The sequence below is a fragment of the Myotis yumanensis genome, unplaced genomic scaffold, assembly GCF_028538775.1.
Source record: "Myotis yumanensis isolate MYYU_CA2020_CCGP unplaced genomic scaffold, mMyoYum1.0.hap1 SCAF_1, whole genome shotgun sequence".
Taxonomy (NCBI): domain Eukaryota; kingdom Metazoa; phylum Chordata; class Mammalia; order Chiroptera; family Vespertilionidae; genus Myotis; species Myotis yumanensis.
The window spans coordinates 213,805,634-213,825,274 of NW_027223752.1; the positions used below are offsets into that span (position 1 = coordinate 213,805,634).

At 36.9% G+C, this 19,641-nt stretch overlaps 1 protein-coding gene across 7 annotated transcripts in view; it reads left to right on the plus strand.

Annotated features, from left to right (window-relative positions):
* Positions 1–19,641, plus strand: part of ATP8A1 (ATPase phospholipid transporting 8A1) — a 205,900-nt gene that overhangs the window by 55,986 nt on the left and 130,273 nt on the right. For 4 of the 7 annotated variants that reach the window (XM_070397382.1, XM_070397375.1, XM_070397339.1 and 1 more), the window contains exons 7-14: positions 4,066–4,139; positions 6,691–6,760; positions 8,365–8,492; positions 9,350–9,461; positions 11,488–11,653; positions 12,921–13,048; positions 15,344–15,421; positions 16,487–16,575. In XM_070397382.1, coding sequence (XP_070253483.1) covers positions 4,066–4,139; positions 6,691–6,760; positions 8,365–8,492; positions 9,350–9,461; positions 11,488–11,653; positions 12,921–13,048; positions 15,344–15,421; positions 16,487–16,575 — 845 coding nt within the window. Of the gene's footprint in view, positions 1–925; positions 1,000–4,065; positions 4,140–6,690; positions 6,761–8,364; positions 8,493–9,349; positions 9,462–11,487; positions 11,654–12,920; positions 13,049–15,343; positions 15,422–16,486; positions 16,576–19,641 lie in introns of all 7 variants that reach the window. The other 3 variants (XM_070397348.1, XM_070397357.1, XM_070397388.1) reach the window with 2 other exon arrangements.

Consider the following 19,641-nt stretch of genomic DNA (forward strand, 5'->3'; position numbering starts at 1 on the left):
ACAAAAAGGCTTTAACTAAAAAAGGGGGGGCTATAGTAATAAAAAAGATTTTCTTCTCTTGATTAAAAATTAAAATTTATTTTTAGGTTCATTTGGCTACAAAGAGAGGTCAACTTTCATGCTCTAACGGGAGTAGTCATCAGTGTAATGGAGTTGGAGTTGTATTGTTTGCCAGAAGCTCTGTGACAAGCCTATCACTTAAATTACTTCTAACAGTGTCTGACGTAGTATATCTTTAATTTGTCTTCAGTCCGTACTCACAAAAATGCTAACAGTAGTAAAATGAGAAAGAGATTAAAATTTAAAATACAGTGATAGTTTCACTATATTTAGTTGTGCACAATAAGGCTTTGTAGGCAGTCGGATGTAGATTTCAGTCTAAGCTCTTCATCTCACTGTGATTTTGGGCAAATAACTTAGAACCTAAGACCCATTTTCTTCCTCCCTAAATTGGAAATTGTAACTAATACTATTTCATAAGGTCATCATAAGGAATAATGATTATATGTGTAATATATATTTATAATATACATGTAATATATCCGTAATACGTAATCTGATAGCTTTTCTAGATGTATTGAGATTTCCTTAAACATGGTAAAGGTTTCATTTGGTAAATTCCTCCTTTATATTTTTATGTCATAGTGACAGAATATGAGAAGTTGAGATGTCAATTAAATTGATAAAATGGATAGATTTATTGTATTCAGATGGTATATACCTGATAAAGATATGGCATTCCTTTTTTTAAGGAATTCCCCATCCTTGGCCTCACTGGTAGATAATTTTTTGCCATTTTGGAGATAAGTGGTTCTTGTTTGCCAGTAACTATTTTTACTGTATTTTATGTTTAAATACAATGGGTTGTATGTTTGTATCTATCTTTCAATGCAGATAAATTAACCAATTCCCAGTTTTCTTTCAGGTAAATGTTGGAGATATAGTTATAATAAAAGGCAAAGAGTATATACCTGCTGACACTGTACTTCTCTCATCAAGGTAGAGATACCTACTGATGCTCAAACAGTGTAGAGGATGGTTTCTCTACCCTGCATTGACCTTGTGATTTCTCCAAGGAAATAAGGAATAAACGAAGAATTTTAAACCTCTCTAATGATTCTGAATTAAGCATTACAAATTTGATTGGACTTAAGTGACTCTTTCATGTTTGCTGTATAAAATAAATGATAGGCACCTTACTTTATAATTCAGAACTTAAAATTATGGCTAAGAGTCTCCTCTTCCTCTGGGTATGTCCAGATCCTTTTAATGTGGACTGCTAACTCTTGTCTGATTTCCTGTCATTTATTTTATATAATACATGGATCGGGTTGTACTGATTTTATCTTGCCATCCTTGTTCATGACGAATTCCTTTATGATGCATTTGTATATCTCTCCAAAGTTACTTGATCTTTATGGTGCATTGGTACAAGAAAATGGATGATTTCTTTTTTTGTCATCATATCTTTTGAAATGCCATACTCTTCCAAGAAAAAATACAGTGTTTTGATCCTTTTCTAAAAATTCTTTCCATTGCTGAATTTAGATGATTTTTGTTTCACTCATATTTAAGATAGTCATGAATTAGTATTCAGAATATATGGCACTGTTACCCTTTAAAGAATGTGACTTTCAAATGGTTTTAGGTTTAAAAACTATAAAACTAGTCCTAACATAGAATAAGAAAATAATGTTTTTAATCTTTTAGAGGTTGTTTATCATCATTTCCTTGGACAGTTTTATTTGTAAAATCCACATATAAATATGGACAGTGTCCTTTTTTCAAAATCTGTTTAATCAGGTCATTATTGAAAGTGGTTGGATATATGACAAATTAGTGAAATTTAAATGAGCAAGTAAGACTTATCCAGATATTTATAGAAGTAAGTCTATAAGTAGTTGAAGTATATTTTCATAATTTTTAATTGGGAGCTCTGTGCCATTTCTTTATAGGTTTTGAAATTATGAGGTTTTTAAATCAACCTTTCTGTTTATAGTTTACTTATTGTTTAATTAGGGTAGGTTTCTAAAACTGAAGTAGAGGGAATGGTCCACACATGGCAGTGTGGGAGTGAGTTTAACGGGGAGTCTATTGCCTTTGTCTCAGGTACTGTAGGGCCTCAGGTATTAAAGAGAGCTCTGCTTAGGAGGGAGAAAGCCAAGTTTCTTGGCTTGGTGATTTTGAACAAAACACTTAATCGCTCAGGCCTTAATTTCATATCTTTTTAACTGAGGAAGATGAATTACTTAATCAAACTCTCATATTCCTCAATTGTCCTTTTTATTTAAATTGATAGCATTTCAGTAAGCTTTCGGCATGTCTGACCTACAGAATGATATGCCAAATAAAAGTTTGAGAAATGTAATAGATGACTGACCATCTGAATGTCGTGTTTATATAATTAAGTTCAAAGTGATAGTAAAACATTTCATCAATTTATGTATTGATGTTTTCCTGATTAAACTTATCATAGAGACATTATCATAGAGACAATAATATATGCTGAATTATTAATTACAATGTTTAAATTTTGTATGCTCAAAAATATGAAGATAACTGACTATACTGCCCTGGCTTTATACTTAGCTCTAAGTTAAAAAATGTCAAAATATTTTTCATCTGCCCCTGTCTAATCCCGGAAGTTCCCATAATGCTCTGTACTTGAATTTCTTAAACTTCAGAGCATTTTATTTTCTAAACATTAAAAACATTTACTGGTGGCTATCAATATTGGCAAATCAAAATAGTTCCCTATATCTTAATATAGCATCCACAGTGATTAACTTCCTCCAAAAATTAGTACTTTTAAAAAGATTACCTGATATTTCTGTCCAAGTGACAAAATATCACCTGTCTGTTTTTTTGTTCTTTTTTTCAAAAGGGTTTTTTAATTACTTGGCTCTTTTGAACCTACATTAGAGTTAAAAAGTAGGTGAAGTTTTGTCATCATTTAGCAGAAAGAGGAATTTTGGCTTTATCTTGTTTTTAGCCATTTAGCTTTAGCTAATGACAAGATCACTGTTACACTACTTAATTCCTAGTCTAATATCTTCATTATGCCATACTGTCTGCTATCAAAATAAGTACATGGTGATTTTCCCCTGCACTAGCAATAAACAACAGTTCATAATTTAATTTCTAAATATTTTTAAATTATTAATTACTAGTAATATATCTTCTTTGAGGTAGTTTGAAATTAAAGCATGAGCATGTTTGAAAGTAGTTTCATTGATTTTCATTTTGAAATAAAGAAACTGAAATTTTATCATATAACAAATAGATGCATGAGTTTAGAAAGTTTAAAATAGAGTAAAATAGTTCAGACTATTAATTTAAATTCAAACAGGTTCTGGGCATGTCTCCTTCATACTTTTGAGATTTTTCTCCCAGGTTCAAAGGATTACCCTCCAAAATAATGCATTACCCACACTTCATTAATTATTAAATAACTCAAAAGGCTGCAATTATGCCTTCTTACATCCTAAAATCCATGTCTTTGCAGTTCTGCATTAAAGTTGATAAGATATTTATGTAATAACTTTGAAAATGTTTGGAATCAGAAAATTTTAAAGTTTTTTTTTTTAGTGTATATATAGAAGATCTAGTATAGTATACTCTGTTTTTCAAAAGTAGTTTCCTAAAAAGTAATTTCCACATCATTTCCTTTCTTCTAGGCTAGGAGTGAGCACAGAGTAGATTGGCATGAGAGTGGGGAATTAGAGAAAGGAAAATCTTTCAGATAAAGTAGCTCTATGTATAGAAATATCTTTTTATTGGATATGATATATTTATGATTAAATGTTTAATAATCAGAAATTTTCACATTAAAAATTAAAAATTGAGCTTAAAAGCAAATAAATAATCCTTAAGTAGTCCATGTTTTCTTGTACCTTTAGACCTGATCAAAATAAGTTTTGAAAAAATTGGCATTAGACATTTTATTAACATGTGTTATTTTCTATAATAATTTCAAACTTTCTGTCTCCTTTGTCCATTTGTTTGTTTGTTTTCTCTGTTATTTTTATTTTCTCCATTTTAATTATTTTAAACTGGGACCTGTAGGTGGCAGTAGGGGAAATAGTGAAAGTGACCAATGGGGAACATCTCCCAGCAGATCTCATCAGCCTGTCCTCAAGGTTAGAGCGCTGAGTCCTACAGGATGTGTGCATGCGGATCCTCACCCTACACCAGAGAACAGTTACACCCAGAGATGGTTGAGTTCTGTGTCTCCTCCTATAAAACACAGACTTTTTTCTACTTGTTGGTGATGGACATTTCACAGATGTTTTAAAGGCCTTGTTGAAAGCAATGTCGGCTGATGTTCATCCCTTAAGTAGGCAGATTCAGCTCCTATTGTTATCAATAGGAGCCCATGAGGCATGCCAATAAAGCTAGATTTTCATTTCCTGTGCATCTTTCATATATATTCATTTTTTTAACAACATGCCTAAATACTAAGGCTTAATTCAATGCCTCTCCAGGATGTTATTTTGGAAAATGTTAACCTTTACATGAAACAAAGTTATTGAGAAATGTTTAAGATCGTAAACGTTTGTCTTACACCTGAAACTTTCTGTAAGTTCTAGAGAATCCCTTCAGCACACATGGCTGTTATTTGGACTTGGATAGGGTTTATGGAGGACTCCCTGCACAAAGCTCACTGCTGTACATTCTGTACCGCATGCTGCGGGATCAATTTTTATTCCATTTGTGACTAGTGAGAAAGTGCACGTTACTGTGGTAAATTTCAGCTGTCTGCTGGTGTCTTGATTGTGATATGCATCTTGTTTCATTTTTCCACTTGCTAATCAAAAAGCCTGCTTTGCTTCTCTGACTGTAGTCTGTGTGTTGGATGTCATCACACTTTGCTGAGGTTTTTATTGTCTAGCATGATTTCTTCTCTGATATATCTTGCTGCCTTTTCGTAGCACTGTTAAGAACCGCTTCAGTAACAGCTGTCTTAAGGGATTAATATGTTCTGAATTGGATGCATATTTAATTTGCCCCATTTCAAGTGGAAATCAGCCATTTAACTTTCTAATCTCCTAGCCATGTAAAGTCCTAGAAAAGTTGCTTTTTAGAAAAAAAAGTACATAAATAGAATTAGAACGTTATTCTCATTTTAATGTGAGAATAGTGTTGGATCTGTAAGGTAAAACTTTTTAATGCCTTTTTTACTGCCGAAATCTAGAATCAGCATTGTTCATTTAGCATATGTTTGTCATCATGCTTATATATTTTCAGAAGATGTGGTTTATAATTTCATAAACCATTTCTGTTCCAAATATATACATAAGTAAATTACAAATTGAGAGCAATTGCCAGAGCCACATTATTATTGTGACAGTAATAAAAAAAAAAACAACTTTGAATAATTGATAGAATGAAAAATAAATATTGAAAATTTTTTCAGTTGGGGGAAAGTATCAGCTTTTATGGGATTATAAAAAAGCCCATAGAGTAAATTGAAGAACATGAGAACATGCAAAGTTATTTTAAAGTCAATCTGTAAAATATTTTATAACCATATGGTTTAATAATTTTCACAAATCTTCAGGACACAAAACTAAGCTACATGCCCATTTTTGAAACTCAGAATAGTCTGTTTTGCACATACACACATTAGAAGTTGATTAGAAAATTCCAGGTGATTGTAACTGATAAAATTTATTTCTTCCCAACTTTGAATACACATGCTCATTAGAGATTGCCTTTATATTTCCTTATGTGATGTTCGCTAATTAGGCTTATATAATCGAGTGCTAATAAGACTGATTAACTTCAGAATGCTTTACCTTATATTTGAGAATCAGCTTATACATTTGGACAGCAAACTCACCTGTCTATAATTATTACACCAGGAAAGTTAGTACGTGAAGGGGCAGGATATAGGTGGTTCAGAACATGGTGCTTGTGAAAAAAAAAGCTGGAGAACCTGCCCTCCCGCCAGTCAGTGAACACCAAACTTCACCCAGGAGGATCTTCTAGGTCAGGTCAAAGAGCAATCGGGCCAAATTGGGTGGTTTTAGTTTTATTTAGGGTTTTTTTTTTTTTTTTTTTACTGTCACAAAAGTCTCTAAAACAACTTTAAGAAATAGAATAGGAGCAGAAAGCTACTTTCACTGCAAAATCTGTTCATACGGATTTTAAAAGTAGTTTTAAATTTTAAGTATTACAGTTTCTGTGACTCTATTCATCTTTCCTACAAGGGCAGTAAATGCTAGTCTGTAGAAGCAGCAATCTGGAATTTTCTAATCAACCACTTTCCCGAACCAGTTTACATGTGGCTGTGAGCATGCATCTCACTTGATATTTTTTGAGCTAAAGTTAAATCTGGACACAAAAGGGCTTTACATTTCAGATACAGTCTGTGTTGTATCTGTATGGATGAACACTCTAAGTATAATGTGACAGATTTAAGCATTCACTTTATCTTGAAGAACTGTACTGATCATTGCCAGGAAATTGCTTTGGGATCCTTCTGGCTGAAAAGCTGATCCATGAGTTGTCATGCATGGGTTCTGCCTCGCAGCATTTTGCACTAAGAGTGGGAACCGGCAAGAAACTAGGCAGCTAAAGCTTTGCTTAGAACGAAAGGCTTCAGCAGTGAGTCTGAGCAGTCAATAAGTTAGTGTTATGCTTTTCTTCCCCCACTGAATCTTTTTCCTTGTCAATTCTAAACAACAGTGAGCCCCAGGCCATGTGCTACATTGAAACATCCAACTTAGATGGGGAAACAAACCTGAAAATTAGACAGGTAAGATCTAATACAGGTTTGTATCATGGTTGCTGTTTTATTACATGGAATTGGTAGCTTTACTTCTTACTGTCCCGAGTTGAAGCAATTCTGCCCAATTGTGTATGTTTTCTCATTGAGCCCCTATGAAGAGGATTTAGAAATCGGTATCGTTATATATTATGGAACACTCAGGTTTGCTTGCCTGATTACATATGGTCCTGTTTGTATAGATACTATTTTTAATATTTTATGTAATAGCCAACACTCTAATGATAATAAAAATAGTAGTAATTCTAATTGCTTGGATGTGTGTTAGCTTATTCCTTTTGCTTATTCACCTGACCCAAATTATGTAGCTTTACTATATTGAAAAGACCATTTTCATTGCTGTTCTAATTGTCTCACTCATCTCAGGGAATAGTTTAGATTTGTTTACTTCTCCACCATCTCTAATAGAAAGCAACTGTAGGGTTTTTACCTTTAAAGTTGTAAAAGGGTCTTAAAAAATGTGCAGTTATACACCATTTGAAAGACGGGGATGGTTTTGAGAAATGCATCCTACGGCGATTTCATCATTGTGCGACATTCATAGAGTGCACTTACGCAGACCTAGATGGTTTAGCCTACTACACACCTAGGCTGTGTGGTGTAGGCGATTTCTCGTACACTACAAACCTGTACAGCATGGTACTGCACAAAACAATACGAGATTATATCAAGCACACTGAGTGTCTGAGGCTGCTGCCAGCTTAACACACATCCAGTTTTATAGCATGCTTTTTTTGTAAGTAGAAAGAGTAGACTCTAAATCGTGATAAAAAAAAGACAGTATAGTAAGTACATAAGCCAGCAACATCATCATTACCAAGTCTTATGTACTATACATAATTGTATGTGAGCAATGTGTTGCTCTGTGACATTACAGCAGCTATGATGTTAGTAGGCGGTAGGATTTTTCAGCTCCATGATAATCTTCCAGAAACAGTCATATATGCCGTCGCTCGTTGATCAAAACATTGTTAAGCTGCTCATGACTGTGTTCCCTCGGGTTCTCGGTGAATGGGGAGAAAGACACATGAGAGATTGGGGTGGGGGGAGGGGAAATCTGTCATCACAGAGCACCTGAGTTCAGAGGGTCACAGGAAGCAGGCCTGTTCGGTTCTAGACAGTTCTCCTGGGCCGGATGGAAGACCTGTTTTGGAGTTTTCCTTCTCAATGAACAAAAAGAACAAACTATTCTCTTTGGACATAGATTTTATTCATTTTTTTCAGCCAATTTCTGAGATTCAGCAGAGATATTCATACTGTATTTATTTTTGGAAGCAGTGTCTTAAAAACTTATTTTAAAATATCTTTTCAGGCTAGTTTATAGTCTCTTGAATATATTTTAGAACTTTCCAATAGATGCCCTATTCTTGTGCTAGAAACCTGTGTTCAAGTGGAGAGGAAGGTATCCCTTAATTATGAATCCACAAAGGGTATTTGTTGTCTGAGGGGCAGAATTGCTTATAAAATAGTGGTATCTCTTAGGTCATAGGCCTCGACGGATTCAGAATTCCCCCTTCCCTCCCACATGCAATGTATTTGATATACTCTTTACTTATTGAAACATTTCTAAACAGGGCTTACCAGTAACAGCAGATATAAGAGACATTGACAGTTTGATGAGAATTTCTGGCAGAGTTGAGTGTGAAAGTCCAAACAGACATCTCTACGATTTTGTTGGAAACATAAGGCTTGATGGACATGGGTATGTAAAGTCGGTCTTCATAACAACACAGAATTCACTGTGTCACAGTGTGTTGCTAACCTGGGTACATACTTTCTTGTGCTCTCAGTCTGAGCACTTGAAACCTTTTCCTTCTATATTAACGAGCACTTCTACATTACTTGAACCCGGAATCCTTTTGTGAAAATGATGAGATCTGTGTATTTATCTTACCTTGTGTATTTTTTATTTATTTTAATTTTTTAAATATATATTTTTTGTATTTCAGAGAGGAAGGGAGAGGCAGAGAGAGGTAGAAACATCAATGATGAGAGAGAATTATTGATAGTCTGCCTCGTGCACACCCCACACGGGGGATTGAGCCTGCAACCCAGGCATGTGCTTGACTGGGAATGGAACTGTCCAGTGACCTCCCAGTTCATAGGTCGATGACGCTCAACCACTGAGCCACCTCTGCCTGGCACAAAGCTATTTTTAATTTAAAGGAAGGTGAGGGAGGGGGAACAGAGCTCCTTACTTAAACACTTCCAAACAACTCAGAACCCTAAATGGACTTAACTAAATCAGGAAAAGTCTTAAATAGGTTTGAAAATGAGTCTCTGCATTCCACAACATTGCCTCCTATTTTAGATTGTGAAATTGTAGGAAATGGTGGGATCGATGTTTAAGGAGAAGCCATGGAATTGCTCCCCTGCAGCTGTTCTCATGTAAGAAAATTCTTATGGGCAGAAAAATGACTTCTTTTCTAAAAATACAGTAAATACGAGAAGGGTTATTTAAATAACAGAGCCTTTTTTTTTTTAACTCTATAGTGGCTGTAGGACTCCTTAAGCTTTTTTAGAAAATGCCATTTCTAATGCCATCTTCCTCTGTCACAGCACTGTGCCCCTGGGAGCAGATCAGATTCTTCTTCGAGGCGCCCAGTTAAGAAACACGCAGTGGGTTCACGGCATAGTCGTCTACACTGGACATGACACCAAGCTGATGCAGGTGGGATTTTTATCTGTGCAGACCTCCTGGACCTAAATCTTTGGGAAATGTGCTGTTTGTAGCCTGTGGCGCGGGAGTCCCACACATAGTAGACCATCTGTCACAGGTCCCTGAGCCCCACTTTCCACATCCAGAATCTCGTGCTTGGGTAAGTTGGCAGTGCTGTGGTTCACTGCACACACCACGCCAGAGTTTCCCCAGAGACCACCCACCGCGTGAACTCTGAGCGATCTTACGTATTGGTTCCATCGGGAGCATTTACTAACTGTTGAAGTGCTACGTGCAAGTTGTCTGCGTAATGATGAGTGCTCGGCATTGAAGTATTTGCCTTATAATTCTATTTGAATACAGTGATCAAATTTTAGGACTTATTTTCGTAAAATTAGAAGAAAAACATGTGAAACAAATGTTGACCGTTGTTTCGTAGCATTTTTATGTTAGGCCATTTTTTATCAGCCTTCATCCTAGCCATCTATATATATAAAGCAGTAATATGCAAATTAGCCAGGCATCATGACCGGCTCAGGAGGAGGCTGCATCACGACCACTCAGGAGGAATTGTGTGCGCAGATGGGCGGGAGGGGACTGTGTGCCGCCCCCAGCCCTAGCAGACACACACCAGGGGTGTGGCATGCTCTGAGCGGCCACGGCATGGCTCGGAGCACCCCCCACCCCCAGTGGGTGACTACAGCGGCTAGAGCGAAGCAGCCCCGGTCCCAGATGCCTGGCAGTGGCTGGAGCAAAGCAGCCCGGGTCCCGGGTGCCTGGCAGCAGCCTGAGCGAAGCAGCCTGGGTCCTGGGTGCCGAAGGGAAGCCGTTGCTGGCAGCCAGGGGAAGGGAGGCCTATTCTTGCACGAATCTTCGTGCATCAGGCCTCTAGTTTGTAATGTTTACTAGTACACATGCCTGTGGATGCTCCTTCTATACATTTAATATCATCAGTGTCCAGTGTTTATGCAGATGGGTGTGCGAAGATCAGTTTTAAGATACTACATGAAAGTCTGCTCTGAGGGCTGATTGATAACTTGGTACATTGTAAAGGCATGAAACTAGAATCACCAGGCAAGTAGAACTGCTATTAAGGATTTCATCCCTAATTATTCTATAGATTCTGTAAGTCATTTCATATTGGTTATGACATTTAATTTTCTGTCCTGTGAATGCCTTCTTTGTTAGCACAAATCTAGCATAATCATTTTTTATCATTAAATACATCTGAGGAAACCTGTCTATTATTCTCTACACCCAGGACTGCTTAGATAGTTGCTGTGTCCTGTAAAAACAGTTTCTCAGTGCCACCAAAATCTGGAAACCAGTGATCCTTTAATTATTGCTTTCAGACTTTGGAATTTCCAAGTCTCTGGCTGTGGGTTCATAGGTCAACTTCTCTGCCTCTCTTCCTAAGCAGAGATGCTAAGCTAGATGCTTCTAGTCTACCCTGTTTGCTTAAGTAGCCAGGTAAACCATTGTTCATCTTGTCTGCCACAGTACAAACACTGTGTTTACAAAAGGAATGTTACTTCTTTCTCCTATTATTGTTCTTACTAGAGGCCCAGTGCATGGGATTTGTGCACTGGGCTGGGGGGGGGGGGGGGGGGCCTGCGGGGATCAGCCCGTTGTGGGAGTGCCGCTCATCCCTGTCAGCCAAGCAGCGCTCCCACTGTGAGAGCTCACTGACCACCAGGGGGCAGCTCCTGCATTGAGCGTCTGCCCCCTGGTGGTCAGTGCACATCATAGCGACTGGTCAAGCGGTTGTTCTGGTTGTTCCGCTGTTCTGTCGCTGGGCTTTTATTACATAGGATATCATAGAAAAAGGCTTAGGTGACATAGCAGCCCTTAGAAAAAGAGGCAGTTAACTTTTGACAGCTTATTACATCGGTGATTATTATCTGAATAATGTTCAGGCACCTGCCCATGTCTGGATTTTGAGTTTAATGAGGACTTAGTCATCCTCATCAAAATACTAGATATGTATCACTAAATCGTTGTACACTTTTCTTATTACTCACCTTGTGTCTTTTTACAGAATTCAACAAGTCCACCACTTAAACTCTCAAATGTGGAACGAATTACAAATGTGCAAATTTTGATTTTGTTTTGTATCCTAATTGCCATGTCCCTTATCTGTTCTGTGGGCTCCGCCATTTGGAATCGACGGCATTCTGGAAAGGACTGGTATCTCAACCTCAACTGTAAGCATTAAAGTGCTGGACACGTTCTCTTTCATTAAAACCTGTGCAGGTATTTGTTTCACAGCTGTTCTTGGGATTTCCTATTGTTTCTGAAAGGAGAACATTGTGGCCACGGTAACTGGGCATTTAGTCTTTACTTTTCAATGCAATTTTCGGTAAAAGTAAAATGTTAGCGTCTCTAAAATTCCAGAATCCTTAAAAATAAAACGAGCACTTCACAGTAATATAAAATGTGATTTTATTCATGTTATTTTCATTAATGTTATTGGTTTGTTTTAAAATATTTTAATACAGGTAGTTAGATGGCTGTCTGGTAAAGAAAGCAGACGGAGTATGTTTAAAGCACCAAACGTAGTTTAAATGTTTCTAATCTGTTTAAATTGAATGTACTTTTGCTTGAGCTCCTGAGGCAGTGAGTTCTGTGTAATTGGTCACCTTGTCTTAGGGCAAGTGCTGTTAGTTTCCTTTATCCCTCTATTATGGGATTAATGCACCTCCCCTAAGTATTTCTGGAAAGTAAGTTAGCAGGGCCTTGTGATGAGTCCTTCACCAACAAATACTTAATTTTCAAAAGTGTGAAGACATTGTAGGAAAATCTTACAGCAAAATTTATTTTTTTCAATTATATTTTTATTATATTGATTTAGCTTTGCAGCTATTCCAAGTGGGTTTTTTTTTTTAGAGTCATTGATTTACTATTTCAACTTTAAAACCATTACAACTACCATCAATTTGTTTCTTTGTGTACATTACAGTGTATCTGGGATTACTGTTTTATTTTCATCATTGAAGATGGAGACTTTAATTTACCTAGAGCTGAATTTATCTAGGATCCTGCCCTACCATTGTTTTTGCTATCTGGGTTAGTTTTGCTGGTGCTGTTTTGTTTGTTTGCTTTTAAGGCATGCTTTAAATGGGAAACGCTTTTCAAAAATTTATATAAAAGTGGTTCTGCCCAGTTAAGATTTTTCATTTATAAGCCCTCAGTCCTGTCCCTGAGATCTCTAAACTTTGTGTTTGGAACAGAATTTGAAATGCTGGACAGTACTTTCACTTTTTAGTGTCATTATGCAGGCCTTAATGGGATTAATTAGCATATTCATCTTGAAGAATGTTTTTGAGAATAAGGATATGTTATCAACTCAGAATTCCTCCCAAACTATCGAGATATGCTATACTTTATGAGAAACTTTTGTTATGCTTAAAATTCTGGTCAAAATAACACATATAAAACTATAAATGTTTTTCTTCCCACCTTCCCCAACAGATGGTGGCGCTAATAATTTTGGGCTGAATTTCCTGACCTTCATCATCCTTTTCAACAATCTCATTCCCATCAGCTTATTGGTTACATTAGAAGTGGTGAAATTTACCCAGGCATACTTCATCAATTGGGTAAATATGAGTTATTATGGTTTCTTATCACTCAAAACATATTTTTTTCCTGATAGGATCTTTTGATTTCTTTGGAGGGGAAAAAAAAATCTTAATTAGACCTTACCTTTTGTTGACTACAAGATAATATTTCAAAATATTTTTAAGCCTAATACAATTATAATAAATTCATTTGACGTGTGAAAATCAGTAACAAAATCTCTCATCACAATATCACCCAAGTTTATGGACCAGACATCTGGAGAAAGCAGGTCTCTAGTTCAAGAAACCTATTTTGCATTAGATAGTGGTCTTGGAGAAAAGGAGAATGGGGTTGGGGGTGGGGGGGGGTTGGAGTTAAAATATTCTAGTTCTACAATTTACTAGCTGTGTGAGCTTTGGCAAGCCACTCGACTTCTTTGAGTCATATTTCCTTGGACACTCACACAGGAATGATAAATGGAGCTTACCTGCATCTCCCAGTGGTTCTGTAAATCAAAGAAATTTCACAACGTAGCAGACAGCTTCGTAAACAATGGAGCACCATAAAAATAATACTGTGTGCACTTCTTGTAGCAACCAGGGTTCCTGCCATGTTTTACACATGTATAGAGTTTATGTTACCACACTGTAAACAATTTCAGCTGCACTTGAATTCTTCCTCTTTTTTTTTTCTTAAGTATTGTTTTAAGTCTTGGGAAAATGTGCTGGACATCTGTTTCCTAAATATTTTGTTTATAAAATATGTTGCTCTTCCTCTGTTTTATTTTTACCAAAGTTAAAATTAATGAATTTATGTAAATTAAATTAATATCCGGGCCTGGCCTGCCTGAAAGTTTAATTTTTCTCTTATTTTGAGAAATTGTGGTGTTATCTTTTGTTTCCTTTTAAATCACTTTAAAGTCTTTCCACCTGAACAGTATTAGGATTTTTAAAAATATAACTGATGCTGCTTTTGTAACTGCTCATTATCTTCCCATGGTAAATGATCCACCTCAGCTGTCAGTCTCTTAATTCATTGGTAAAAGATTCATATAATTTAGAAATCTAAGATGAGCTGCACGTATAGCTCATTTCACGCAGGAGATACATAATTGAAAAATTCTGTAATAAAATTTGTATAAATACATTTAAAACTTATTGAAGGTTTTCCACTTATAATCAGAAGTAATAAAGTGACTAGTTGTGAACATCAAATAACTAGTCAATTCCTTTGCTATTTTATTTGGATTTTAAAAAATAACATTTGCTTGAAATAATTACATAATTTTAGTGGTGGGTGACCCCAGCAGCCCTTTCAACCACCTTTCTGATACACAGAGACTTTTTAACTTTCCTGACCGGAGAGATCTCATCTCTTTCCAGGCAGCTTATTCTTTGTGTGGAAATAAGATTAGTAACTGCCTCCTTTTGATCCTGGTTCTGCCCAGTAGATCTTTCATGAAAATTGTTTCATCTTGTTTCCTTGTAAAACATTTGAAATTGACTATCATGCCAATTCTGTTATCAGATCCCCTCTCCCCATTAAATGTTCTCCATCTCCTTCGGTGCTTCATTTCACTTGATTTCCAACTTCATCCCCATTCCAGTCACTCCTCTCCAAACATTGCCCCATTGTTTCATTTCCCTCTTCAAGCGTGGCACCTACAACTCAACAACCTATCCCAGAAATGACATTGAGCAGTCTGAAATCAGATATGGAAGAAGTCAGATTTAGCCTTTTCATTTGACATGTGAAAATCAGTCAACTCTGATCATTAAAACATTCTGCTCTAGGAAATATTAATTTTTATGGGATTAGGAGTCAAACCTCATAATTCTGGGCGCAAAGCAAGAATAGATTGGTATGAAAACTATACATTTCTCTTTGGGTTTTGAGAATGGACTCATTTTGCTTTCAAGTACATACAGTGTAAGAAACTTAGCCAAGAAGGTACAACCGATAGCATCCATGAGGTCATTTTCCCAGGGTTGTGAAGTTGTACTTATTTTATCAATATTTAGTTGCTGTGATTTTAGCTCACATTTAGCACTTACATTGTGTCAGACACCATAGGAAGCACTTTACGTACATTATCTTGTTTAATCTTTACAGTCAGTCTGATATCCAGAGACAGGCTCTACCCATCACATTTCTCTGCCTTTACTGTGGAATATAATATTCTAGATTGAGTACTGTTCAGGGAAGTCAACTGAAATGGTATAGGGATGGCAACAGCTGCAAGTGATTGTGTACATAGCTTACCAATTAAAATAAAATTTCACTCAGTGTCTTATGACTAATTGTATTCACGGATTTATTTTATTTTTAAAAAGGACCTCGACATGCACTATGAGCCCACAGACACTGCTGCTATGGCTCGGACATCTAACCTGAATGAGGAACTCGGCCAGGTAAATGGAATTTCTCGTTTATGTGTTGACATGGAAGTCAGATTCGCTGTAATTTCTGCCGTATGTGGCAACTTCGTATGAATTGACAGCTCCTAATGTTCTATTAGTTGAATAATTAGCATAAATACATGTTAGTACATAACCATTAATTTTCATTTTTAATAAATGAAGTTGTAAAAACATTTAAAGCATATTTTGCTCTCAAATGAGGTATTGTGCTGAGAGATGTTCTTCAGTATATACTCTGACTAGTAGCAAAATATTAGCAATTTTTGAGTTATAAACTCTCAGTTTAAAAATTGTTCATAGCTTTTAACCAGAAGGAAAGAAAAACTTAAATTCATCAATGAAGTTATGTAAGTTGAGCAACAGGAATAGTAGTCTAATAGGAATTTTAGATTTACAATTCATACAGTATTCACACATGTGTATATTTGTAATCCATTTATTCAAACAAGGTGGGGCAAAAGTAAGTTTATAGTTGTGAGTACACGAAATACAGAGTTTATTCTTACATAATTACTTATTCATTATTATATTGTTTTCCATATAAACCCACTTTTGCCCCACCCTGTACTGGCTTCATTTTTTGTGCCCTTGTCAGTTGCTAACTCTTATTTTTCAAACAGCATTTAGACCAGAATTAGCCTTTTCCTTGCCAGTTCAGCTGTTGTATAAAGTTCATTGCAGAAGCTATTGCCTGTTCTGCCATTATGTAGAGAAATGCTGGTAGATGTTTTAGTGCCCCATAAATGTTAAGTAACAGTAAATGCACTTTCTGGTGGAAATTCATACCATATTGAGGCAGATTTCTGTATGACCGTAGTTTCTCTAATACCTTGATAGTCAAACAGGAAATGGTTCACTGTTCAAATACTAAACAAATATAGTTGAACATATCCCTTTATATGCTGAAAGAAGTCAATTACTAGCATTCCATTGTGCCCCTACAATATAACAAAATTGATTAAAAGAATAATTTAAGATTTTTCCCCCCCTCTGTAGGAGACTGGCATAAAAAGACTTCTGAAATTTTAGTGAGACATTTTAAACTTTTTTTTTTAGGTAAAATACATCTTTTCTGACAAAACTGGAACTCTGACGTGCAATGTAATGCAGTTTAAGAAGTGCACCATAGCTGGAGTTGCTTATGGGTAAGTTTTTTCTCTTTAAATAGAATATGAAATACAATTTAAGTAGTGCTAGCAATTTGGTACATTTTGAGAGTTCTTTTAGTGGAGATTTTTTTTTTAATCTGGAAAGCAGCTGTTTTACTTTTCACATATATGTACGTGTTGTGTTTTATATTTAGGTGTTGTCTTTCATTTGGAGACACCTCTGAGGTGGGGCTGCCCAGTGACATTTCAGTGTTTAGAGCTGCTCAAGGTTTCTACCTGGTACAGACACCCCTCCCTCTGCGTTGTCATTAAGTTAGAGTACAGCTGGCATGTGGTAGGAGCATGCAGTCTGGCCTTGGGCACTTTTCAAGTTAAAACATTATCTTGTTTCTCTGATAACTTATCCTTTTGATTTGCTTTTTTCTTCTATCATCTCTCCTCTTTGCAGTCACAGAACAATTGACATTTCTGGTGATGGGAAGGAAGTAGGGACATGAACCTCTTAAATCCAGGGAAGAATTAATGAGGATCGTCAAAAACTTTTATCAGGCTATTAATGTCTCTTATCATGTGTTGTTGAACACTCATTTATTCTCATATCCAGGTATGCCTACCTGAACTGTTCAAAAGCCTTCTTTTTTTTTTTAATATGGCTTTTTAAAGTTGAATTTTAGAGAGAGGGGAAGAGAGAAAAAAACATTAATGTCTGCCGCCTGCATGCCCCTTCTAGGGATCAAGCCCACAACCTGGGCATGTGCTCTGGCCAGGAATCAAGTCAGCAACCTTTCGGGTGCATGGAACGACACCCAACCAACTGAGCCACGCCAGCCATGGCAAAAAACCTTCTCTTTTCAATACTTTATAGGGTAAAGTGAGAAATTAATTTTACATTCCCTAAAAAGACATGATCAAAAAGTAAAACACCCTCCTGGTTGATAGTATTGGTCTATTACCAAATTTTCCAACCTTTATCCACTGGTAATCTCAATCCCTTAACCATACAAGCAAGGTGCTTGCTTTTGGGTTGTCTGGCATGCGCCCCACTCTTCCCCACTCACACTCTGTCTCCAGACACTAAGCAAGTATAAAAATAGTGTATTGAATTTTGAAAATGCCTTAGTTAAAATTATAAGTAAACTAGAGGCCAGGTGCATGAAATTTGTGCACTGGAGGGGGGTGTCCCTCACCCTGGCCTGAGCCCTCTCGCAGTCTGGGACTTCTCGCTCCTTACCGCCCACCTGCTTGCTGCTCCTTACCGCTTGGCTTGCTGCTCCTTAGCATTGCTGTGGAGGCGGGAGAGGCTCCCGCCACCACCACTGCGCTCACCAGCTCTGAGCCCAGCTTCTGGCTGAGTGGCAGTCCCCCTGTGAGAGCACACTGACCACCAGGGAGCAGCTCCTGTGTTAAGTGTCTTCCCCCTGATAATCAGTGCGCATAATAGCGACTGGACGTTCTGGTCCTTCAACCATAATGGTCGCTTAGGCTTTTATTATATAGATAACCATTGGGTAAAAAAAATTCTAAGCGCGTATCATTACTCCCATACATACACAGGGTCCAAAAAGAGAAGTAGATGGAAGCAGATGTCTTCGTTCTTTGGGTCAGCAGGAAATGTGACTGGAAAAGGCTTCCAACTGTTCAGCTAAAAAGACATTTGATTGAATGGTTTTTTCACATCATAAAGACAGGCTGTTAATTTGAGAAGCATGTTTATGTTTCTGGGCTTAGACACCATTGTGCATCTTTCCTCTTTATCTGAAGAGCTGCTAATTCTCTTAGACCAAAAAGCCTCTCTTCACCCTAACCCCGAATTTACTACTGACCTCACTGTTTGGTCAGCCGTGGAAGCAGGAGAGGTGCAGCCACCCTTTTTGATATTGTGTATGTGAGACCCACAGTAATCCTGGCGAGAGAAGGAAAGACCTATTGACATTCTAGAGTTTGTTGTATGATACTTACTGATAGATTTATGGTGGTGTCTGTTTTCACACAAATTCTGCATTTATCCATAAATGTGATTATTAGAATTATCATCCCTTTTTACTTTGTCCAGTTTCCAATTGAAGAAGCAAGTTTCTCAAATTAGTAATTATTGATGGTGAATTTCCCAGAGTAGAAAGCTAGAATGGTCTCTAGGTACTCTTTTCTTCTGCATTTTTTTAGGTTGGTTTTTTGTTTTTTAATTCTTGGAACAAGTCCTTCAGCACTTGCAGGCAGTAGTTCTAAAGAGCAGTGTTCTTCCTGTGTCTGCTGGTGATGTTGTCATTAACTGTATAATGGCAGAGTGGGGTTGAGACTGGTAAATATTAAAGTAGTCTTAGAGTTCAGAATTGTCCTCATTTAGATTAAGTTTTCAGTGGAACAAATTTCCTCTCGGGAAAATAACCTCTCAATATCAAAATAACTCACAAGACATGAGTTCTAGTTGTACCTTTGTTACTAATTCACTGTGACCCTGGACAGTTCCTTTCAAATATTCCAAACCCTTTAAAATGAAGATGGTGAGAGCAGGTCAGGTGATTTTCTTTCAGAGTTTGGAGCAAGGAAAGGTTTATTGCTTAAGGTTTAAGGCCTGGCTTGAGAAGATTGTAATTCTCAAATACATCCTGAAAGAGCTCAAAATGCAGGAGCTTTAGATATGAAGGGAGGGGAGAATGGGTGAGCTGAAGAGGTGGGTGGGGACTGTAGACAGCAAAGGCGTCCCAGGAAAAGCACAATATCTCTAAACCAGTGGTTCTCAACCTTCCTAATGCCGCGACCCTTTAATACAGTTCCTCATGTTGTGGTGACCCCCAATTTCATTGTTACAAATTGAACATAATTAAAGCATAGTGATTAATCACAAAAACAATATGTAATTATATGTGTGTTTTCCGATGGTCTTAGGCGACCCCTGTGAAAGGGTCATTCGGCCCCCAAAGGGGTCGAGACCCACAGGTTAAGAACCACTGCTCTAAACCCTTTTGTTCCCCCACAGATCTGAGTTCGGTTCTGGAGTTATTAGAAAGCAGGCGATCTTTAAGGTTTTTTTGCCCAAATATAAAATTCTAACATATTTAGAAATTTTTATAGAAGGTGTTTCTTTGCTTGCAAATTTTAGCT